Source organism: Melozone crissalis, unplaced genomic scaffold, assembly GCF_028551555.1.
Source record: "Melozone crissalis strain CALT ecotype California unplaced genomic scaffold, PUWL_Pcris_2 ptg000032l_1, whole genome shotgun sequence".
In the NCBI taxonomy this organism is placed as follows: Eukaryota; Metazoa; Chordata; class Aves; order Passeriformes; family Passerellidae; genus Melozone; species Melozone crissalis.
The window spans coordinates 703,571-728,554 of NW_026535810.1; the positions used below are offsets into that span (position 1 = coordinate 703,571).

The following is a 24,984-nucleotide window of genomic DNA, read 5'->3' on the forward strand; positions in this document are numbered from 1 at the left end:
GGGCCAACCACTGACCCAACGTGGCCAAAACCTCACACCAAGTGATGCTGCAAGTTGCATCTGTCCCATGTTCCAATCCCACCCTTCTCACCTTATAAAACATGTCTCCCTCCTCCATCAGCTTGCTCAACAGGATGATCATGATGTCAGGTTTGGAGGTTGCCATTGCCCAAGTTGCTGGACCTGTAGTGTACAGGATGCATGATGGGTAAAGAACTCATACAATGCAAGGGTGGTAGGAAGCTGGGTGGAAAAAAATACCCTGGGGTGGGAATTTCTGCTGGAGAGAACAACTTGGCATGGTCAAAGGGCAGAGTGCTCCAAAGGACTGAGCTGACAATTCCTCTGACACCTAAATTAATGTCATCCCCCTTGCAATGGTTTTCCTTTGCAGTCATTAAGGCTAATTCCAGTGGCCTGGGAAAGCATGGAGCAGCTTCCACAAGAGGGCAGTGCTGAATATGGGACATGCTGAGATGGGGGAAACAAACTGTATTTAAAGGAAAAATCAGAGTGGTTACATAAAAGCATTTCTAAACTCAAATCTATGGACGTGTACTAGGGAATCTGCAGTTTGACTGTTGATAGGTGGTTTGTGGTTAAGTGGATTGTGATTTCCAGCTTCACAAGATGTGAAAGGCTAGAGTAGAAAATCCATTAAGGCAGAAAAAAATGACAAAGGGAAGGTTGTGTGTAAGTGCTGCTGGTGCTGAAGGGCTGGGGGCACTGGCTCTGCACAGGAGCCACCCTGCAGAGCCAGCTCCTATCTCAAGGACTAATACTGGGAGGGAAGGGGTGGCAAAAATTTGAGGACAGCTCATTAGTGTGGGTGAAGAGTAAGTCAACAATATTCTATAAGTAGATTCAGTACGTTTTGGGGGAAGGAGGTTAGTTTTTGAGTTCAAGTTATTCTCTGCAACAGTCATTAAAAAAATTATTTGAAGGTGAGGTAAATTAAAAAGATTAGAGGTGTTGGGGACGCATGCAGACTAAATCAAACAGGAGAAAGCAAGGCTAACAAAGCTATCAGATCGAAGCTGATGCTGACAGCAATGAGATATACCTCGTGGGCGACTCGGTAACGTCTGACAACCTTCAAAGAAAGGAGAAAACAAGAAGTTGTAGGAGAGAGGGGGGAAAAAAATGGATGAAGGTGAAAAAAAAAAAAAAAAGAAAGGAAAAAAGCAGCTGTGAGAGGCAGGCAGCGAGGAAGCCAATGCACCAGCAAAATCCCCTTTCACAGGAAAACGTAACGTGAGCGGCTGTGTGGCGCAGTGCAGGTACACTGAGGTCTGGAAGCATACACAGAGCAAGTGAACGCAGCAGCTCACAGCAAGGCACGGACAGACTACACTTGGCAACTCAGACTAGTAAAGATAGAAAAAGCATTACCAGAGGAAAGACCTTGCCAAAGAAACAGTTGTTTATTGATTAACTTTTGCTAAGTAATACGACAGGTAAAAAAATAAAGTCCCCATTTTACGAAAGAGAACCAAGTAGTCCTGACTCGCCGTCTGCTTTCGGAGTGTGAAGCAGTGGCCAGGCCTGAGGCTGCCTCTGGGTTATACTTGTATTTTTTAGGATGCCAGCCCCACTGTTTGAGTCCTGACAGAGCACAGAGCTGATTGGTGGCAGTGTCCCCCTGTTCCTACCTATCTTTGCTCCTTTCTTCAGGAGGGTGACGACAACCGAGGTGTTGCGGCATCCCACTGCTCTGTCGAGGGGCCGCATCCCACTGTAGTCAACGTGCTCGATCATGGCCCCATGGTCCACCAGGAACTGAACCTGCAATGAGAAGCCCAACAGTCAGTTCTGTTCTTGGCTGAGACCCCCACACACCGCTGGGGATGTAGGATCAGCAGGGGCTTGCTCTTCTCCACTGCCTGGGCTAAAAGCATCTCCAAGGTGTCTGAGTGTACATTGTGGGAAGCAGGTTGAGGGAGGGGATTCTGTCCCTCTACTCCATTGTGGTCTCTGGTGAGACTGGAGAGCTGTATCCAGCTCAGGAAGGACATCAACCTGTTGGAGCAAGTCCAGAGACGGCCATGGAGATGCTCCAAAGGATAGAGCGCCTCTGTTAAGGAGGCTGGGAGAATTGGGATTGTTCAGCCTGGAAAAGGCAAAGCTCCAGGAATACCTTAGAGACCCTTCCAGTGCCTAAAGGGACTCTAAAAAGGTTGGAGAGGGACTTTGGACAAGGGCCTGGAATGACAGAACAAGGGGGAATGGCTTTAAATGGAAAAAAAGTAGGTTTTGACTGGATATTAGGAAGAAATCCTTCCCTGCAGTGGTGGTGAGGCCCTGGCACAGGGTGCCGTGAGAAGCTGTGGCTTCTCCATCCCTTCAAGTGTTCAAGGCCAGGTTGGACAGGGCTTGGAGCAACCTGGGAGAGTGTGAGGTGTCCCTGCCCATGGCACAGGAGGGAACAAGATGGTTCTTAATTCCCTTCCAACTCAAACCATTCCGGGATCAGCTTCTGTGGAAGCACCTTCCCATACGGAGGGCCAGGACTACACATGTTCACTGCTACACCAAGCTGAACTGTTTGATTTTATGGCTTTTACAGCAGATTCCCCTTTTCTCTGGGTGCGCCAGGGCCACTCACCACCTCAGCGTCGCCGTAGAACGCCGCCAGGTCCAGCGGCGTGCGCCCGTTCTTGTCCGCGTGGTCTGTGGCAGCTCCATTCTCCACCAGGGAACGCACCACGGGCAGGTGGCCCTTCAGGCAGGCCCAGCTGAGGGCTGTCAAGCCCTCTTTGTCCATCAGAGAAATGGAGGCACCTGGAAGAGCAAGCAGCAGTTCACTTCTGAGCTCTCCGTTGTTTAGCACTGTTTACCGCAGACCCTCTGCTCAGCAATGACAGCTTGTTTTCACAGAGCTCTGTACATAATTAATAATTCCTTTATTAACATTTCTCCCACCACAGATCCCACCCTCTGTGGCAACTTCAAATACACTGATGGGAACTGTGGCAAATGAGTTGATTCACACCAAGCTGCAAACTTTTTCACGCCTACCTCTGCAGGCTTTCCTGGCAAACATCTGAGTAGCATGGTAGATCTGACTTCCCTCATCTGAGACATCATCTTTTTAACTGCCTTTTTTTTTTTAAAACTTAATCCAACCCCATTCCAGCCTGTGTGAGTCAGAGATGAAGACCATTTTGCTGTTTCAGCAGGTCACCATGGGGAATTAAGTCAATTCAGCTCAGTTCTCCTAGAAAAGCACATATTTTCCCTTCTTCACTCCCCTCCCCTTTACCCAAAAGTACACAATTTCCAGCAGTATTTCTTCCTGAACTTTACCCAATATAAATACAACGTTGTGGGATACACTACTGCCAACTGCAAGCCAGGGAGAGGAGGACTTGACGTTTTCTTGGATGAGGAAATGGCGCTGCCATACCAACGGGTCAGTATTGCTCCACACGGCATATGGATACGGATATGAGAGCTGAACAGCAGCTTTAACTGAACACTCCTCCTCATGGCATGAAGACAACTCCTGTTGCCATGGCACAGCCATGGCTCTGGCTCTGGAGAGTGCAGAGATTATCTGCACCAGCTCTGCTGCTCCGAGGAGCTGCAGCTACCTGCGGGATGCTCCTGCCAGCAGCTGGGATGAATTGAGGCTGCAGTGCTTTTCTCCTGGAGGCAAACTCTAAACCTCCCAGCATGAGATTCCCTGCCTCTAGAATCTTCAGCAAATGTGGGTGCGATTGAATTTCCAAAATGCTCCCGTTCACCCCAGCTGACACATCCCTGGTCTGCACAGGCTGCCCAGCTGAAAGCAGACTGAGAGTTCTCCCTGCTGGCACAAACTGTTTGTGGAGGAGTACAGCACGGCAATGTTTGCTCCAGGTGTGCTCAGAAACCTCTGCCCAGAGCTCTCAACACAGCATGGAGTGAGGGGAGGAGGCAAACAGCACCTGGAGCCATCAGGAATGCCAAGGTGGGACAAGGGCTGCAAGGTACAGGCTTAGGGAGGACAATGTAGAATCACAGACTCATCTAGGTTGGAAAAGACTTTAGTATCATTGAATCCAACTGTTCCACCAGCACTGCCGAGCTTTCCACTAACCATGTCTCCAAGTGCCACATCTTTAAATCTCTCCAGGAATGGGAGCGCCACAACTGCCCTCAGCAGCCTGTGCCAGGGCTGAACAACCCTTTCATCCCTCCCCTAGAGCAACTTGAGGCTCCTTCCTCTAGTGCCTTATTCCCTGGGAGCACAGCCCGACCTCCATCTGGCTTCCTCCTCCTGCCAGGATGTTGTGCAGAGTCAGAAGGTCCCCCGTGAGCCTCCTTTTCTCCAGGCTGACCTGCTCCCAGCTCCCTCAGCCACTTGTTATGCTCCAGATCCTTCCCCACCTCTGTTTTCTTCTTTGGACATGCTCCAGCACCTCAACACATTGCCAGTGTTTTCTCACATTGCCCACACTGCATCCAGGAACCATTCTGAAGCTGTGGGAAAGCCTCTCCAGATGATCCTGAGCTGACCCAAGCCCAAATTTTGCTGGATGAAGCTGGAGCTGGTATGGTTGGATGTACCACAGCTGGTCCCCAACACTGTGTTTCCTCACATTGCCCACAATGCATCCATTCTGAAGCTGTGGGAAAGCCCCTCCAGATGATCCTGAGCTGACCCAAGCTCAATTTTTTCTCTGGATAAAGCTGGAGCTGGTGTGGTGGGATGCACCACAGCTGGTCCCCAACACCTCCCAGCACGTGCTCTGACCTTGTGTAAGCAGGAACTCCACAGTGCCCAGGTGTCCCTCGGATGCAGCCATCATCAGCGGCGTCCGGCCCTGCTTGTCTGCCATGTTCACATCAGCGCCGTGTGTCAGCAGGAGATCCACGATCTGCAGCACACAGAGCCAGGGTTACACGTGGAGACACGGCTGAGGAGATGCCAGAGCCAAGGAAAAGCAGAACAGACCCCACATTCTAAAAATTCCCAGCCCTTACAGGCATGGTGGCCTCTGGGATTGCTGGATGGATGATTGATGATTATGAAAATGAAGGGAGGTATAAGGACAGGAAAAACGTTCTGAAAAGTCATGAGCATCCTGTTTGCTTCTCAAATGGTGACACAACCAGAGAAGCTGTGGCTGCCCCACCCCTGGAACTGTTCAAGGCCAGGCTGGATGGGGCTTGGAGAAACCTGGGATAATGGAAGGTATCCCTGCCCATAGGAGGGGGATGGAATTAGATGATTAAATGATCACTATTCCATGATTCTATGATAACGCAGGACTGCAGCCAGCCAGAGCTTGGGGTGACAGAAGAACCGCTATCACTTCTTTTTGCTCTGACCACTTCCCAAAAGAGCTGGGGCTTGTCTTCTCCATTCCAGCATGAGAGAAGGGATGGCCTGACCCAGCAGGGCGAGAGGACCCCACTGACCTGCCAGTGTCCCTGTCTGACGGCGCTGAAGAGCGGCACGACCCCGCGGCGGTTGGGCTGCGCCACGGCGGCGCCCTGCTCCAGGAGCAGCCTGCACACCTCCAGCTTCCCACGCCCTGCCGCGGCTGTCAGAGCTGCACGAGACAGGAAAACAGTCAGGGAGAGAGCCACACGCTCACTGGAGTGTTCTCCTACCTGGAAATGGGTCTTTCTCCTGCATGGGGTCTGAAATGTCAAAGCTGTCTCATGGTGGGAAAAACCGACAAAGAAAACGGGCTGGATTGGTACAGCTTCCACTCATGTAATTTTAGTTACCTCAAAGGTCAACTCCTCCATGAAAAGTTTACATAATGTCACGGAATGAGGCTGTTTGGGACAATCAGCTTTTCTGCAATTCACAGTGAAATGGGATGAGAACCTCAATAAGTATAAAATAATCTTGGCTGAGGTTCAAGGGGTGTCTGAGGTTCAAATTGACTGAGGTTAAAGGTGTGACTTAGGTTCAGGTTTAGCTGCAAAGAAATGTGATCATGATTTCAATCCTGTTTTCCCTAATGCCAAAGCCATAGGCTGTGAGGCCAAATGTATCTGAGAAGGGGCACAATATCCAGAGAAAATAAAGGTCTTCAGGTACTTGACAAGACCTTCTGCAACCTGGCACTGCCTCATGCCACCATGAGTGCAAGGGAGCAAGTGAGGGATCAAGCAGGAGGCACTGGCAGATCCCGCCAGCCACTGGTATCAGTCCCATCTGTGGCTTTTCTTTGTCCAAACAAGCACAGAGCAGCATAATCCAGATGGAGGACTTTTAATTTCCATATCCCACTTTAGTCTGTAGATCTTTGAAAACAGGGAAACAACGGGAAAGCAAAACAGGGTGGATTTGTTCACCTGTTTTCCAAAAAGAACACTATTTCTGGGCTTTGTTTCTGGCCAGGGCTGATCCTACCAGCCAGGGTCTTTGTGCAAACCCAAAAATATCTCTCATTTTCATATGCCCATGATATTACAGGCAGGTAGAAGCAACACCTGAGAGCTCTTTCCCATATAAAATGTGCTCTGTTAACTCAGAAGTGTGGTTGAGTTAGAGAACACATATTCAATCTGAAAATAGTTCCAAGTTCAGGACCTGCCGGTGGCTCGTTTCAGTATTAATTTTAGATCTTCTGGTTCCTCCCTCTCCCTAACTTTCTGTGCACTTCAACACAGCTCCACTGGCTCCACGTTCTGCTGCTTCTGGTAGGAGTTGGAGCAGAAGGTGGGAGTCTATTTCTGACTGATGTCGCTTGTTTTTTCTTTGAAATACATTTCTGTGGGTTGGCCGATTACAAGGTGTTGATGGGTTTCCAACTGCAACACTGTTAATGGTGTGGGATTTAATTAATTCCCAATTCTCTTCCATATTATGGCTGAATTTTCTTCTCTTGGGGTTGAGAGACACCAAGAGTTAAATGAAAAATCATTTTGCTGCCACAAGCAGAACGTTCTGCAAAATCTATAATCAGATCCATGTGGGTTTTAAACGTAAGCTACAAATATAGAAGGAAGCAGAGGGATTGGCATGCAGGGCTGCTGAATTCCACTGCTAAACCTGCTTGCACTCGAAATGTTGCAGGTTAATTTGACGTATTTTACATCAAAATTACTTATGTTTGTGACAATGAAAATATTGTGAATCACTCCAGTGTTTGGTGCTTGTTCTTCGGAGAAGACTTTACAGAAACAGGATGATTTGATCCATTAATTGTCTACTTTCCTTTGCAATTCCTTCTTCCTGTAGTGACACATCTTTCTGCTGCTCTGTCCCTCAAGGTCCAAGCAACTGGAGTGGGGATGTGGCTCCAGCCTGTCCTTTGCAGCTCCAGCTCCAGGGAAGCTCAAAAGCTCCAGGGCCACTGAGCAGCCAGACCTTGCTCCTCCAGGAGGAATTAAGGAGGATGAAAATGGGCTGGTTTGAAGTTTCACAGTCTGCTGGGAAGCTCCCATGGCCCAGCACATCTGAGGTGAGTCCACTGAGCCCAGCCAAGGAGCAGCAACCAGGATCCAGCGCTGGTAAACAGGAACTGTGCAGCTTTTCCACGAGGATGTAGTTCCAGAAGGACCGCTCACCGTGCAATAACCAAGTCCTGGCATAAACACCACACAACAACTGCTGTGTTTCTCAAAACAGCTCAAACAGAGCCTGAGACCAGGTTCAGGTGCGGATGTGCCCATCTCCATCAGCAAACCACAGCCTCCTACACCAGGGATCTGCAACAGTGTATTCTGTTTCTGCTGCTGTGTTTTCTTGTAGAAAAAAACAACTTTTATCTGGAGAAGGAATCATTAAACTGCTCCTATCCAGCACGTGTATCTGTTCCACAGCCTGGCAGCAAGACAAACACTTTGATGGAGACGTTTTTTTGCACCTCCAACTCTGATGGAGATAGCATAAGTGACTCAGACACTTTTCTGCTGGGTTTTGATGTTAGTTCTGTCCCAGGGGGAAATGCTCCATCTGGAATTGGCTGTAGTGTGCTGTCAGCAATTCCTAAACTTATGATGTCACTTGGCTCTGCCATTTGGATGATATCAGGCTGATATCATCGAGCCAGGCATTTGGTTCTGCTCTGTGGAAGATGAGACATGAGCAACAAGTACCAAAACTCAGACAAGCCAGGATTCAGATTTTCAGAGCAGACTGCTATTTTTAGATGAAAACCTGCATTTCTCTCCAAATTTATTTAAACTCTCTATTTATTTTTGGGAAAATAAATAATACAGTTATTTGAAAGTGAGTCTTGAGTTTTATATGAACTTACAAACTTGTTTCATGTAGACAAAAGGCTGCTCAGTTTGGTGGTTGGCTCATTTTTGCTCATTTTCCCATCAAACCTACCACCAATTTTAATGCAAAAGTGCACATTCCTTTGAGATGGCTCCCCAGTTTGTGTGTGATTTGTCAATCCCAAGTCCACATTCCCAACTGTCCCAGTTACTCAGAAGCCCTCTCTGATAGAGAAACTCCAAGGTGTCTGGTTAGTCCAGCTTTTTGCATTTTGGGAGGCAGAGGTGGGGCACAACAGAGATGGAAACAGGCTGGGAATGTCAGAGATACCCAGGGAAGGGGAAGGTACAGCTTCTACAGAAATCACCTGTCTCTCCCCAGAGGCTGTCAAAGCTGTTGATCTGTGCTCTCTCCACCTCCTCTTCATCTTTTTCTGGAAGATCGAGCAGGTAGGAGACGATCTGAAACAAAATGATGTGTCAGATCATGAACCGGAATGTGTTATACAGGAACTGCTGACACCACCACACGAGCTGCTTGTAATACACAGAGGAAAGGGAACAGGCTCTGCCTGGCACCTTGAGATCAAGGAAATACTCCTTTCTGAGATTTATCACTGAACTTGCTGCCCTGTACAAGCAAAAAAACCTCACCAAGTGTCCTGATATGATGGCAATGACAAGACTTGGCTGGGTCAGCTCCCTGTGACTGTGTCTGATCTGTTGGAGATAACCTGGTGTGTGCAGTGGGTGCACCTCCTGGAGGAGGTGAGGTTGAGAGGAGGTATTTGGTAGGAAAGAAACTCATTCTTAAGGAAAGGAGAAGGAACTGTGGGTCTCTGGGGCTCTTTGGAGTACTAATGGCAGCGCTGGGCTTGGCACTGGCTCAACGGTTGGACTCAATAACCTTAATGGTCTCTTCCAATCTAAACTATTCTATATATAATTTTCCCCATCATGTATCTTTGTCAGGATGGCAGGAGGAAGCTCTCTGGCTCTTCTCTCCCTCGACACACAGTCCAAAGTTACATTTCTCACACTCCCCATGCGCGCTGGAGGAGCGGTGCAGGCAACGCGCGTCCATCCATCTTGAAAGTTTACTCCAAAAGTTTATTCTGACTACTTAAAGGCTTGTTATCCTTCCTCTCCTGGATGCCTGCCCAGACCACAGGGTTTGCCAAGGGATCTGTGAACACTGGGACGGCACAGGGAGGAAGAGCAGGACAGAACTACTCCCGACTCCACCTGCAGACGTTCTCAGGTGAGTGGGCAGGAAAAGGCCAACCCCTGGTGTCCCTCCCTGCAGAGGCAGAGCAGGTCCTACCTCGGTGTAGCCCATGCTGGCAGCAGCAATCAGGGCCTGCTGGATCGCGTGGCTCTTCTTGAACACTCCTTGCTGCTGGCCAGCCATGCTCCAGTCGCACTGGATCAAGAACTTCACCACCTCCAAGTGTCCCCTGAGAGCAGCATGGACCAGGGCACACTGCCCGTTTTTGTCCAAATGATCCACCTTGAGAAAGAGATGAAACAATGCAACTAAACAAAATCATGGGCAACGCATCTTTGCTTCCTCAGAGTTTTCCGACCCCTGTTTCAAAATAATGCCACATGTGCAAAATGTGCATTTTTCCGGTAAACTATCACTTCCATGGCCAGAAAACAAACACTTCCAAAACAATGTCCCAGGCCCTGGAATTATCTTGGCCACAAATGCTTGCTTTGGGGAAAATATAATTACTTTTCTTTTAGGTTTCTCCAGTTTTCTTCAAAAACTCAAAAGACTACAAAAATATTTTTTCTGTTGTGTTCTGATGTCCAGCATCCAAATTTTCTTGTGCATGGAAATGCTATAACCTGGCCCTGGACACTTCTGGGGATCCAGGGGCAGCCACAGCTCCTCTGGGAACCAGTGCCAGGGCCTGACGCTAAATTACAGTTACATAATACATATGAGAAATATTTAATATATTATAACACATTCACATAAATAATATATCAATATTTCTCTTTTTTCAACTCCTTCAGTAATCAGTATTGCAATTTTCTGCAAATATCTACACCAAATTGTGTTTTGGAGTATTTCTCAGTACTTTTAGTGATATTCAAGGAAAACCATGAGTGGCAGGACTTATGTCACTAACTCTCGCAAAATATCCAACAAAAGCAAAATTCTTTTTTTCCTTCATACCATCCCTACATTATTACAGACAACACAAGCCAGCAAGATTTAAACAGTCCCTCAGTCATCCTGACATCCATACCAAAACTACATAAACCGGTATTTTGCCTTTTGAACTAAAATTAAAGATATAGGGAAACCACAAATTGTTTCCAGGAGGCTAAGCTTCAAAAATCAGCATAATTTTCTTCTTCAACAAAGCATTTTGACTTGACTCATAATATACAATTAAAACTCCACTCATCACAAAGCTAAACAAAGGGGATTTTTCTAGGACAAGCCTGATGAAAATTTTAGGAGAATGTGTCTCAGGGAGATATTTAAAGAATGTTTTGTGCTGGAAAAGCAGCGTTGCCACTTTAACCTTGCGGAGTTCAAGGATTTCTCCAGAACATCCTTATGCAGGTCACCGGTGCAGCGTCACTAGGCAGCTCCTAGCTCAGACCTGAATTCCAGACACCAATTACTGACTCTCAGGAGTTGCTGTCGGTGCGGGACTTTTAAACCCACTACATTTTAGCAGAAAAAAACAACACCAAAAGCAGCTTCTGGCTTCATCTGCTGGAGGACGCTCCCTAGCAAAGAGCTCCATGTCCTGCCTGCAGCTCCTACCAAGCCTTGAGCACGTGTGGAGCAGTTCAGATCAGCTTTTGAGCACTGTGGCTCCTTTACCTTGGCGCGTTTCTTGCACAGCAGCACCACGATGCTCAGGAAGCCGGCGGCAGCCGCGTAGCCCAGCGGGGTCAGGCCGCTCTCGGAAGCTGCATCAACGTTGGCCCCAAACTCCAAGAGCAAGGCCACCATCTCTGCGTAGCCCAGGTGAGACTGGACACACAGAACGGGGGCGTTGTTCAGAACTTCCGTCCGGTAATTCACGTTTGCACCCCCTAAAATCAGCAGCCGACTGACCTGTGCAAGGAAGGAGAGCCTCAGGCTGAGCTTTACAGAGAGAGCAGAAACCAGGGCTGTCGCATACAACTTTCATAAAAAATCCTTTCCTTAGGATTTTTCCTCCCGAGAAGCTGAGAGGCCTCAGGAACAAAATGTAAACAATGGTTATCTGCTGCTGTGGAATGCAGCAGGTGCATCTGTGATTGGTCTCATAGAGTTGTTTCTAATTAATGGCCAATCACAGTCAGCTGGCTCAGACTCTCTGTCTGAGACAAAAGCTTTTGCTATTATTCCTTTCTATTCTTAGCCAGCCTTCTGATGAAACCTTTTCTTCTATTCTTTTAGTATAGTTTTAATGTAAAATATATCATAAAATAATAAATCAAGCCTTATGAAACATGAAGTCAGATCCTCGTCTCTTCCCTCATCCAAGAACCACTGTGAACACCGTCACACAGGGCCTTGACACATCTCCAAACAAACAGCAAAGGACATAAAATGCTCAGTAAAACCATCTGCCCAATAGATGGTCCCATTTGGTGCAGATGGAGCAGTTTAATCATTTCCCAAGTGGCTAGGAAGTGGTCTGAAGGTGCTGCCACCCTTTGTTTTGGAACAAAGCCACTCCAGCCCTGCTGCAGCATCTGGGGACATGGAGGGGATGGGGAATCAAAACACACAGCTGGAGAGAGCTGTAGTGAGCACCCTTCCCATGGGACTCCTCTCTAGGGCTGGTCTGGCTGTCCCATTGCACGGCTCCCTTTGCCCTCAGCACCAGAGGAAAAGCCTGCACCTGATGCTTCAGAGTGACAAGGAAGGGACATGGGGACAGACACTGAGCTCACCTCGCCTGGCTGGGAAGGATCTGGGATAAACATCCTCCCATGTGAGAAAACAATTCCAAACCTGTTTCTCTGTCTGAAATCCTTTCTGCTGTAGAGATGGGCTCCTCTAACTCAACACATTCATCTTACCACTGCAAAAGAAGTGCCTGAACCAGCACATCCACATGTGCTGTTGGATTTGGAGTCACCTCAGAGTTCATGCCTACCTAAGCCAGAACCCTTTACAAATTCCAACAACAGTTAGCACATTCCACATCTTCGGGAAGGAAAAAAATCCCATTTTGCACAGGCACAAACTCACTATTTGCTCATTGCAATGAAAAGATCCTTTGTCAAAGTAGGAGAGCTGACAGACCACCTCACATGGTAAAAAAATTCTCAACTGACTGAAGGCCTCTCCTCAGCTCAGGACAAACACCCAGCAAGCTGCTCAGCCTGGCCAGGACACTGGGCACAAATCCAGTGAAAACTCTGCATGGTCACTGCCCACTGCTGGGGCTTCTTTTGTGAATTCTGAACCCCCCAGCTCTCCACCTCCTCCTCCAGTACCTTTATGTTTGGGGTGTAGAGATTTCTCAGAGATGCCAACGCCATTGAAAGACCTTCAGTACTGTAGGAGATCCAAAGCCCTTGCAGGATGGAGGAAGATACCCCAACTTTTTTACTCAGACCCTGAAAAAGAGGAAGGAACTTAGATCCACACTTACAAATCTGATCAGCTACACTGGGCAGATCCTTCTGGGCCTCTGGACTTTAAAGGAGTTTCAGGACAATAATGACTACACCCAAGATAATGTGACAATTTGCCCTATCTGACCTTCACAGTCAATTAATAAGGAGAAAATTACTTGTAAAGGTAATGTAGCCATCTCCAAGGTCGAGGAAAGGCAGGATTTAAGTGTGAGCAACCAGATCCATTCAACACCCTCACAAAATGCCATGTTAGGAACACAGATTGCTGCTTTTTAAATTTTTAAATAAAGTACACAGTATCTGCTCACAGTGAGATAAATTCAGGAACTTTCAACCACAGCCTGGTATCTTGTACCAGATTGTCTCCAACTTTTCTAGCTGGTGCCCATGATCAGGTTATACACAATATATTGAAGGTCTGACATATTTTCCAGCACCCCTAATTGGCAGAACACATTTAAGCACGTTTCTCCCTCCTGTGGAAGGAGCCACAATTTCTCCACAGCCGACAGATGTGAGTGAACAGCTGGATGGAGGAGCAGAGGGGCGGGATGGCGACTCCAGCAGGAGCCATGCTGTCAGCATGCCCTGAGTGCTGCTGCTCTGCTTCTGATTTCCCACGAAAGCCTGCTGATTCCATGGAAACTGCACAGGCATCTTGCACTGCACACTGAATTCTGTCTGGAAATGCAAACCCTGCTTTCTGCTTTCTCCCACCCCTGCAAAGCAGCAGGGTCCCAGCTCTGGTTTGCGTGCCTGGGATTGGGATGATGCCACAAAACCTCAGCACAAGGTGGGGTCTCTTTCCTCTGAAGGAATCATCATCCCAACCCCTTGCTGGAGTCAAATGCAACCTCTAATTCCTCTGTGTGAAAGATAATCTGCAGCATCACCCAAGCCATCAACAGATTTGTCATCTGAAACGGTTTTATCACCAAAAGAAGCAATAGATTAGACAAGCTCTTATAAATAACAGCTCCATGTACTTGTTTCCTTAAAATTCAGGGAGCTAAACCACAAAAGATACCTGCTGCTTGTGTTGAGGGAAAGAGAGCTCAGGAATTTGAGCCACTGTGAAATGCTGCTTTTGAAATGACACAACACAAGACACTGGAGGTCAATATTAAATTTCATGAACTCAGGATGGTGACATTGGAAAGGGAAAGCATTTTTATAATAAACAGTTAAAATAATTTAAAAATAGTTATACTACTATCAAGCCTATAAATAAGTTGCCTGAATCACCATCAGGAAAAGGGTAGATATTTTGAGAATAGCCCTCTAAAGATAATATGCTATAGAAATCTTAACTGTTGCATTAGAATGTATATATATACTTAGATATTAGTGCAAGACATAAAAGGTGACATTTACCCCTTAAAGAAAAAGTACACTCAACACCATTATCATTCAGTTACCATTCAGGCAAAAGCCTGCCCTACTTCTCATTTTTTAGCTCACATCTTCCTTTTCTAATTCCCCCTTCAGAACAGTGGGGCACAGTGAATCCTTCAGCAAAAACAAATCCCAGCTTCATACAACATCTACATCATACAGAGACCAGATAAAAATACAGCCTTGTTTTTACTAGTGTTAAGCACCCACAGGTCCTAACACTTTTAAGAAAATCTGCATTTCCTGTGACCTTACAAATCCACCCTCTCATTCCCACCTTCTGGTGCCTGGGCCAGCAGGAAGAATGATATTTAATTTATGGGTCATATTGGTATTCACATCCAAGTTTGCTTTTCAATTACCCAGGTCTTAAATGTCAGTGTGAAGAGAAGGATGGACCAATCAGCCAATTTCAACAACTATCAAATTTTCCTGTTACAACCTAAATTTTCATTAGACTCTTCAAAACCACTCTTTTTAAAAGATTTCCTTTTTTTTCTAGATGCTGCTACAAGAATTCATCTTTCAGGGCAGGAAGCATCTTATGGTAGAGAGCAATTTTAGGTAAGGAGGCTATCTGCTGAATTTACCATCTGAAGGAGGGTTTAATTTTAAGGATTTCTTAGGTACCACAGCCAATTTTCTAAACTCACTTCTACATGCTTCAGCAGCCTCAAGCAATCACACTCCTTAAACCAACCCCACAATGAGACTGAGTGCTGCTGGTGCTGTGGATGAGGTTGGTGTAAACCTTCATCTGAATTTTTGTTACCTTAAAAATATGTGCTTTGAGGATGTGATGTCCCAGTTCAATAGTCTGCTGTCTGTTTAATTTTCCTTCTTGTCGAGAAAACCAGAAGGCAAGTAGTGTGTGGCCACTCCTGAAATCAGAAGGAAAAGTGCGTCAATATTTCTCATTACACCAACAAAACAACTTTTGAAGACAAAAATGCTAATCCTTCAACCACATCCAGCTTTGGGAAACAGAGCTGGCTGAATTCTCACTTGTAAACCAACAACTAATTGCATCCTTTATTATTGGTGATCACCGACAGCTCAAAGCCCCTCAGACATTGGCAAACAGCAAACAAAACAAACCCCAGTATATTTTCTATATATATTTTCTACTGGGGAGTACATGTAAATTTAGAAACACCAGAGATACAATGAAAGCTCAAGTGCTACTTTTATTGTCATTTCACAGAGGCAAACCACATTTGCAAAGCTTGTAACCAACCTGAAGCCACTAGAAAACGCTACATTTAAAATATCCACACTTTGAATAAAATGTCCTTTAAATGACACCTGCACTCACTACCCTGTGGACAGCCCCATGGAATGAATTAAACAACTTTATTGCTTTGTAAAACTCATTCTAAAAATGTTCTGCAGCTTTTCCAGTAATAAAGATGCTTCTGGCAATGCCCTACCAGACTGACAACTACAGTAAATTAACTGAACTACACACCAAGTCCTGTTTATGGCCAAAAAAAAAAAATCAGACAATAAATTCTGTTGTTTTAAAGATGATCTTATGGGCATTTTTAAACCTTTAAACATTTACAGATTTCCATCTTGCAATGCTGCAAGTTCAACGTGGCTGAATCTTCTCAAAGATGCAAGAAAATGATTCTCCACAGACACACAAAACACACAGATGATGCAGAAATGTGAAGTTTTAATACCATTTCTGGGTGAGATCAGCAAATACCTGCTCCTGCAGGTGCCCCAGGCATGTGTGGATACCACAGCAGGACATGCAGCAAGCAGGGCAGGAGCCAGAGAAGCTCCACCCTGGGACCTCAGTGGTCTGTGTGATGTTTTTTTGGTTTTACCAACAAAATTATATTCTTCCTTAAGCCTCTGGCTGATCCCAAGGGAGTCCTTTTAAGCCACTTCATTTCTGGAAGTACATAAAAATGTGACTGCACTAAAAGCAATCTAACCCCTTCCAGCCAAGGAAAATAAAATATGATATCAACTGTGGCTTTAAAAGGGCCTTTAAGGACAGGAAATGTTATTAGCTCATCCCTGTCTGGCAAAGCAAAGAAATACCTTGGATGGCCAAACATCTAGTAAATATTACACAAGATAGAAGCTTTCACAGCAGTGGGGATTTACCAGCTCATCCCCATTCAGGGATGAATACTATCCATCTCAAAATAAACTCAGAAAAAGAAGTGAATGACTTTGAATGCCCTGGCCAGGTTTTTGGCAAGGTGTCCCCTGAGCCCTGCCAATGAGCCTCCTTTTGGATTGGTAACACACGGATTTGTGTGAGCAGAGCCCAGGGATGCTCTGTCAGCCCTCATGGTGCTGGGAGGACAACAATGTGCCTGCTGGAAAAACAAATAATAATAATTTTTCTTACAAGGAAGACTTGATCCCCAGGTTTGGACAGGTGAGAGGGCACCACATCCCATCTACAGGTAATAAAACTGTTGCACTGGTGGGGAATTCTGTTGTGCTTCACTCCTCTGTTTATAGAGGCACCATCAACTCAACTGTTTGCTGAGATGTTTTTATTGACTTGCAGTACTTTCACTCTTAGGTCATGAAAAGAAATTGAAGAAAACTCCCTTTTCTTGCCTGTCAAGCTGCTCTCCACACCTTGGCCTGGCACAGGGCCCGTGCTGGGATCCCACAGCTCCATCCTTTCTCTGACTGGGGGAAAAGCCTCTCCAGATGGTGACTCTGCCCATCACAACTCAGCTCTGATGCCTCAGCTGAGTGCTGAAAACCCATCACCATGTCCTAGTGCAAGGGAGTGCCTCTGCTCCATGCATCTGTGCTGTGAGAACTCTCCATACAGCACCAACAGAAGGGACAAAACAGAAAAAGCTGGAACAGAAGGGCCCTGAAAGTGCTTATAGCACCTTGAGCTAACCCCAGTTTGTTGCCTTGCCTTCCTCTGGCTCTCCTCCTCTTTGGAAAAGGAGAAGAATGTCAGGTCTCCTATTAGACAAGACAGACAAATGCTCATTACAGTGGTTAACCTCCGGGAATGTCCATGGGAAGGAAGGAGATACAGATCAGAATGAAACAAGTGACTAGGAAACACAACTGAGTGGTGCCAGAAACTGCTGGAAGTCAAGTGGAACAGCAATTGCTGGATTGAACCCGGCCCTGTTCTGCCAGATGATGAAAACCTGTAACTGCTGTAATACCCTCAGTCCATCACATTAACTCATCAGATTCACAATGCTGTGGTGGTTTTGAGGGGGGCCAAGGAGTTCAGCTCCACCCAAAGGTTGGTGGTGTTCAGGAACTTGTAATTCACTGACCAGGGAGCTGGAGAGAGACTTTGGACAAGGATCTGGAGTGACAGATCAAGGGGGAACAGCTTCAAACTGACAAGAGAGTAGGTATAGATTAGACATCAGGAAAACATGCTTCTCTGTGAGTGTGGTGAGGCCTGGGCACAAGTTTCCCAGAGCAGCTGTGGCTGGAAATGTCCAAGGCCAGGCTGGAGTGGGTTTGGAGCAACCTGAGACAGTGGAAAGTGTCCCTGCCCATGGCACAGGGTTGGACTGGATGGCCTTTAAGGTCACTTTCAACACAAACCATTCCAAGGTTTTATGATTCCACCATTCAGCTCCTTCCCTTTCTGGGGAGATGCTCAGGCAGGGATCAGGATCCTTCTGCTCCAGACTGTGAGAGGCTGTGCCCAAAGACTCTTCAGCCTCCCCTCTGCCTCTGTGTTCCACATCACAGCAGAGCAAACAACACCAGCTTTTTGCTTGTTTTGTGAAAAGCTCTTTGAGAATGTTTAGGAATGCTCTGTTGGATCTGTAACTGGATTAATCCTAAGCAAGAACTGAAAATCCAGAAACTTCACCAGTGACACATCAGTGCAGCCAGCTCCCAAACTGCTCTTCAGCTGCAGTTGGAAGGGTATTCACCTAAATTTCATTATAGACATGACTCTGGTGTTATGAATAAGGCATGTACGAACTACTCCAGAATAAGGTACAGTATTCATGAGTAATGCATTACCTCTGCAATGCTTCCCAGACCTTGGCTTTCAGCTGCTTGATAAATACTTGTTCTGTCAACATTAATTGGAAACTACACCAGACTGCAGCAGCACAGGCTTTTTTTTATTTTTCCTTTAATACAGCAGAGTGGCAGTAATGATTTCTACATCAAGGAGCTCAGTGAAATTATATGCTTTGAATTTCACCACTGCAGAGTTTATCATCAGAGATTTTTCTATTTTTAATGTATGGTTGTTTTTTTTTTTTGGTGAAAAATTAATAGCACTGCCAGCTCAGCTCCTGCAGCTTTAATCTGCTCTCTGTGCCTGTATCAACTCCTGTCATGGTCAGGAGTCTGCCTAGATGGGCACAGAGGTGTGTGTGTGTAGAAATGTGCATATATACAGTGTGTACATAGATAAATAGTTATATATGTAAAAAAGACATTAAAATGAGTCTCCAATCATTCCAACACAGCACGAACCAGTGCACACCTACAGCAGCTCTAAGGAAGGTAAGAGAAGGCTGCACATGAGGTTATGTGGAATTATGGAATGGTTTGGGTTGGAAGGGACCTTAAAGTCCATCCAGTCCCACTCTGCCATGGCAGGGACACCTTCCACTGTCCCAGATTGCTCCAAGCCCTGTCCAGCCTGGCCTTGGGCACTGCCAGGGATGCAGGGGCCGACCCAGCTGTGCCAGGGCCTGCTCACCCTCACAGGAAAGAACATTTTCCCAATATCCCATTTAAACCTACTCTCAAGTGATTTTGAAGCCATTCCCCTTTGTCCTGTCACTCCATGCACTTAAAAATAGAAGCTGGATCTGATCTCTACACAAGTGTCCCTCATCCACCCAAACATGAGTCACACACAGCTCTGGGTGCAGAGCAAGATGATGCTGGGTGTTGGTACCTCAAGCACAGTCCCCAGGTGACCTCATTCCTCACGTCACAGATGGAAAAGGAAAAATCTCACTGATAAAATACTGGTGGGACCAAGGAGCAGTGAAACACAGCAGATCAAATACAAAAGAAAATACTGAAAGCTTCCAGATCTGTGCATCATCTAAACTCTTCCAGTTCTCAGGTAAAAAAGATTTTAAAGAGTTTAAAATTACTCTGGGGTTAAGGCATTGTAACACCAGAGTAAAAGACAAGTAAAAAAATAAATGAGAATCAGTCCTGTTCACTTCTGAACCTCCCAACATCCAAATTCCCTGATTTATACCCACATCTCCCCTCTTCCAGCTAATCCCATGAAAACATTCCCAAATCAAGAGATTTGGCACTGTGCCCAGTGAATCTGGTCTTCAAAGAGATGTGTATTCACATTTTACTCAGCTCTGCCAAGCGTAATGTCATAACTGCAGTGCAGAGACTGATGTGTGCTCTGACAAAGCCCAGAGCCTCTCCCCTGCAGAAGGATAGCTGGATGTCTGTCCTGCAGAAAGGCCAAGCTCAGCTCCAGGAGCCCCTCTCAAAGGAATACTTTATCACCTAAATTGATTTATTGATTTTTTTGTAATGCAGTTTCTCTCTGATGGAAGGAATTCACATTATTTAAAAAAAAATTCAAATAAGATAGTCAAGGCTACTCTCTCCTGCACTGCTGGAAGATGATTTTGCTCTATATTTCCTTAATATTTCAGGAATAAAGTAAAAGGAAGAAATTCAGTAACATTTCTTTCTTCAATCAGTTTCTGGTTAACTCTATTCCTCTCTACTCCTCTCTTTTTGGTGGCTCAGTGCCACAGGATGAATTATTCTGTGAATATTTTGTTCCATTTAGATGTGGAAATGGCCCAGCAGACAGAAGTTTAAAGTCCAGAAGAAAAGAAAAAGAGCAGATTTTATGAGGACAGTAACCTAAGATACTGAATATATTCAACCCCTCGCTGCATCCCAGTGCTGAGGTTTGCATGGCTAATGAGCCAGTTAAAACGAGCTGATGTCCTTTATGGTGGCACTGATCACATCTGCTCTCCATCTCATCTGTCACCATTTATAATCTGTGCCTTTTCTCCTTGTCTCTTCCAACTGACACTGCAGCTGCAGTTCTGGGCAAAACCTGCACAAAAGTCACTTCACTGCACTGCTAAATCCCTCTTTACAGATTCCCAGCTTGCTACCAGTGGCTTTAGTGATTTGGTTTTGATCTCTGATTTCTGCACGAGATTAGGAAGGGACTCCAAGACAGCTGGAGAGGGTCTGGAGCAACAGGACAAGGGGGAATGGCTTTCCACTGCCACAGGGCAGGGTTAGATGGGATATTGGGAAGAAATTGTTCCCCCTGAGATTGCTGAGGTCCTTGCACAGGTTGCCCTGTGGCTGCCCCATCCCTGGAAGTGTCCCAGGCCAGGCTGGATGGGGTTTGCACCATCCTGGTGTAGTGGAAAGTGTCCCAGCCCATGGCAGGGGTGGAACTGGATGGGCTTTGAAGTCCTTTCAACACAAATCCCTCCATGATTCTCTGACTAGAGTTAATATTTAGAGATGCTGGAGATGTGGGATTTGCATATGGTAAGTTTCCTTCACTCACTTTCTTGAGTTATTACCCATTCTTTTACATTTCAAAATTACTGGGTTCCAAGTCATGCAATCAAAAAAAATTTTTTGGAAGACATATGGGATGTCTAAAAGTTGTATTCTCAGAGTCAGCACTCCATTCTTGGTGAACAGATTGGGTTTGCCTCTCCAACTTACTGGAGGACATGATGATGGACTCATCTCTCGGATTCACAAATATGGCACTCAATAAATAGGCTTGAGGGGTAAATTAAAAGAGTGAGAAATGTTGTGTTCTCCTTCCCTTTGAATGGGTGCAGAGGAAGTTCTGCCCAAAATGACAGCTCAGACACCACTTCTACCAAAATTAGAGCTGTGGGAATGATGAACAACCAGACCTGGTCATTAATTGCACTAACTGAGCACAGGCCTTGCACAAGTGCAGATGACCAGACAGCAGGCTGGGCAAGGAAATAACCTAATAACCTGACCTCCTGTTATTTTGGTGGCATGTGGCATCCAGCCCTTGGCTGGGGATGGCAAAACAACTGACAACATGTCCCCTGTGGCTGTGCTGATGTGGAGAGTGCTGCCTGTACCTTGGGGCACTCAGAGAGCCCACTGTGAGCTACAACATGGCAGAGCTACAAAACTGGCACTCTGGAACAACAAAAAATACATTAAGACATAATTCCAAGTGTAAAGCAATGCTGAATAATGACAGCAGCCCCTTTCCAATTTGGAAAACCTCCTTATTCCATCTCTGGCCCCACAAGGCACTAGCGGGCACTGCATTATTTTTAATTTTCTGCCTAATATATAAGGAATTCAAATAAATTCTAAACCCATTATTCTGCTTCACCTTGAATTCAAATAATGCCTCTGCTTTACTGAGTAAAATCTATCCCTCGTGGAGAAAACAATTAAGACCTGCCCTGGGTTTTGGTGAACACTTGATCATTTCAGCTAGCAATCAATCTGAGTGCATTTTAAGAGCTTTTGAGAGTCTTGTAATAAAAAAGAGAAAGAAAATCAATTAATCCATGCACCATAATGCCCGAGTGATGGCCATACGGAGGACTGATCTGGGGGTAATTTTTAAGAAGTTAAGACATGTAATGCAAGGACCACCTCCCCATTTAAAGCTGTTTGTTTATCCCTGAATTGCTAGAAATATCACTTTCACCAACTTCTTTTCTCTCCCAACTTTCTAAATGTATTATCTTTACACTGAAGACTGTTATTTGTCAATCAGATTCAGCATTCCATCAAAATAAAACAAAACCCCCAATTTTGCTCCAAAGCCTTCACTCCATCATTTTGCTGGGTAATACATAAAAACATTAATTTCGTGCAGGAAAAGTCTCCACTTGCAATGCGATCCCAAGAGAGAAAAAGGAAAATGTAAAATACCTACAGTGCATTGTACTGAAAGACAGCTCTGCCAGAAACCATGGCAACTGGGGTGTTAGATGAGAGCTGCTTCCTTCTGCCTGGATTGCTGCTGCATGTTTATCCATGCAGCGTACCTTCAGTTGGGGTCTGACAAACAGATTTGGCTGATGGATGTCAAGGAGGAGGGAAGAGGTGAGGAAATGGCCTTGCTGTGGGTTCATAAAATGCTTATCCTTCAAAACCCAGTGCCCTAGGAACAGCAAAGCTGCACCAAAGGCACCGACCAGCTCTGCCAAGCTCCACTCCTGCACAGGTCACCTCCCTGGGCAGCCTGTCCTCGCCCCAGTGACCCTGCAGGCCAGACAGGGATGGGGTTTGGGCTTCAGCTCACCCCAGTCAGCAGCCAGAGGAGGCCAGATGAACTGCTCCAAGGGCTCAAGGAGATGGGAGTGACAGCCTGAGCAACAGACACCTGGATGGCAGCCCCTAAAATCAGGGGAGTTTTGGCTTCACCAAAGCCAGAGGTGAAGCACCTGAGGTGAGGATCTAAAATGCTTCATTTTGCTAAGGTCCCATGGATGCTGGGACACCCCCAAGAAGCACAAAACCTCTTCCCTCAGCCACCACCACCAGCACTTGGTAGTCCAATGCCACCCTGAGACACAGAAGCCCAAACTGGGATACTCATCCAGCAACAGCACCAAGAGCATCTTTATCCCACTCAGCTTTCCTGAACAAGGGTAGAAAATCTGTGAACCTGCTTCAAAACCTTGTGTGAGGGGTAGAGGAGCAGCCTGGAAAGATTCACTTCATCCAGCCCTGTCAGAGCTGGAAACATCTCCTGGGGAGCCCATCATCCTGAGATTCCTCATAACTCAGCTGGAGGAGAGGCTTCCCAGGCACTCCTCATCTGACCTACTGCAGCCTTGTAGCTCAGGATGAAATTAATCACTCTAATTTCTCTCCTCTGACTATAAAGCAAGTCTAGACAAGTAACTCAGATGTTTATACTTAAACCTGGATAAAGTAATTTCACTTCTGGGGTCCATATCTGACTACAGCTCTCTTACTGCCTTGCCAGGGAAAATCACTTCATTTCTGTCTTGCTCACAGCCCTTTCAGCAGCAGCAAAGGGATAAAACATTTATTGGTGTTGTAAAAACATGGAAAATAATTGCATAGAAGTTTCTGATTAAGTCTGGGCAGAAAAAAAACACTCCATTAGAGCAGAATTTAGGTTTAGAAATGTAAGTGTAGGAGGAACATGTAGTAAGAACTACTTTCTCCAAGCACCAGTCACAAAGGATTAGGTCTTTCCCTAAAATGTTTTATGCTATTTGTCAAGGAAGCCACTTGTGCAAGCACATCAAGTGGTTGATGTGCTGGCCTGACAGGCTGGGGAGGTCGTTACTGCAACGCTGGTTAAGTGCTCTGACAAATGCCTCACTGGAGCCCTGTGTTAAAAAATGGAGGGGTTCCTCTCTGGGGAGAGCAGCAGTGAGATTGTTCCCCTTCAGAGCCAATTAGCCTTTGCTTTGGACAGCAAACACATGATGAGGGTTCAAAGAAGAGGGTCAGCATCTCAACAGGCCAACCAAACCCCCAGAGGGTGGAGATCTGCTGTTTTTCTTAAAAGCATAGAAAAATGTGATAATTCCTGGACACGGTGTTCCTGCTCTCCCCTCCCCTCTTTTCCAGGCTTCTGAGAACATGAGAACTCGCTCTCACTAATGAAATCAGGGAGATTAGCCCAGCTGCAGTGCTGGGATATGAGTGGACACGAGGCCCATTATCCCAATTTCCTTCATAATGGTCTCACACCTGGACACACTGTCAGGGTCAGTCAATTAAAAGCAGCTTCACAAAGCCACATTTCACTTCAAAGCTCTTCTTGCAGGGAAAAATATCAGCCTCAGCAACCTTATTCTTCACCTACTGTCACCGTACTGACAGGGTAGGGTCAAACTGCTTCATGTATGACAACCCTGAGGACTGCTCTGTACAGTTGTCATGTCTTCTCAATGCCCAAGTGAGCAGAAAGAAATCCATCTGGCTGTGAACAAACCAGATGCAGACAAATTTTCACAGGCTACTGCTGTGAGCTCTGTCAGTGGCCAGCTCTGCTTCTCTTCCAAGAAATAAAATGAAAAATCATGACTTAGCTTAATTGCTGCTCAGGGTTTCCCAGGCTCTGAGCTCAGTATCAGCTGGACAGGAGGATTTTGTGAAGTGTTGTAGCTCAGGGATCCCTCTCTATTAATCTCTGGATTGTATCTGGTTTCATTAATTACCATCAGAGCATAATGTAATTAGTGCACATTATAAATCAGAGATACATATTAGTCCTCCAGTATGTATGGGTTCATGCCTGTGGTGGTGAGAGCCTGTTGATGCACTGGAATTTCTTTTTGCCTGTGGGAAGGAGCTAAGCCAGGTCAGCTCTGTGGGGATAGCACAGAGCATGAGTGGTCCCCATAAAGTCACCATTAATTTCCTCGCATGGATGGCACATATGAGATGGAAAGTGATATCTGAAAATCTCCTAAATAGTCTTGAGGGCAGCACAATGTGTTTGTGATGCTTGGGAAAAGCAGCACCAAACCCAAATATTGAGCAAAAATCTTTCTGGCGACCTGCTGAGTGAACACGGTCTAATCTGTGCCTTCATGTTGATTACACACTTTGTTTCAGTGCAGAAACATCTAAAATGCAGCACATCTGAATTTCCTTCTGAATCTGCTCTGAGAGTGCCCTTTCCCACCAGTGTGATGATGAAGAGAATTTCTGGACCCTCAGTCCCAGGTTACTCAGCCACAGGCACTGCTACCACCCACATCACCCAATACACACCTCACCACCAGGGAAGCATCCTGCACCTAGATTCTATTTTCATGGTACTGAAGGAAAGCAGTGACTAGGAAAGCAGTGATT

The 24,984-nt window shown here is 46.0% G+C and overlaps 1 protein-coding gene across 5 annotated transcripts in view; it reads right to left on the reverse strand.

The window, feature by feature from the left end:
• The window catches only part of TANC2 (tetratricopeptide repeat, ankyrin repeat and coiled-coil containing 2), a 113,391-nt gene that overhangs the window by 7,362 nt on the left and 81,045 nt on the right, over positions 1-24,984 (reverse strand). For 4 of the 5 annotated variants that reach the window (XM_054281711.1, XM_054281712.1, XM_054281709.1 and 1 more), the window contains 11 exons: positions 14,948-15,056; positions 12,637-12,759; positions 11,024-11,260; positions 9,497-9,682; positions 8,541-8,634; positions 5,407-5,540; positions 4,739-4,862; positions 2,606-2,781; positions 1,653-1,785; positions 1,064-1,093; positions 92-183 (listed from right to left, as the gene is read on the reverse strand). In XM_054281711.1, coding sequence (XP_054137686.1) covers positions 92-183; positions 1,064-1,093; positions 1,653-1,785; positions 2,606-2,781; positions 4,739-4,862; positions 5,407-5,540; positions 8,541-8,634; positions 9,497-9,682; positions 11,024-11,260; positions 12,637-12,759; positions 14,948-15,056 — 1,438 coding nt within the window. The remainder of the gene's footprint in view (positions 1-91; positions 184-1,063; positions 1,094-1,652; positions 1,786-2,605; positions 2,782-4,738; positions 4,863-5,406; positions 5,541-8,540; positions 8,635-9,496; positions 9,683-11,023; positions 11,261-12,636; positions 12,760-14,947; positions 15,057-24,984) is intronic. The other variant, XM_054281710.1, reaches the window with a different exon arrangement.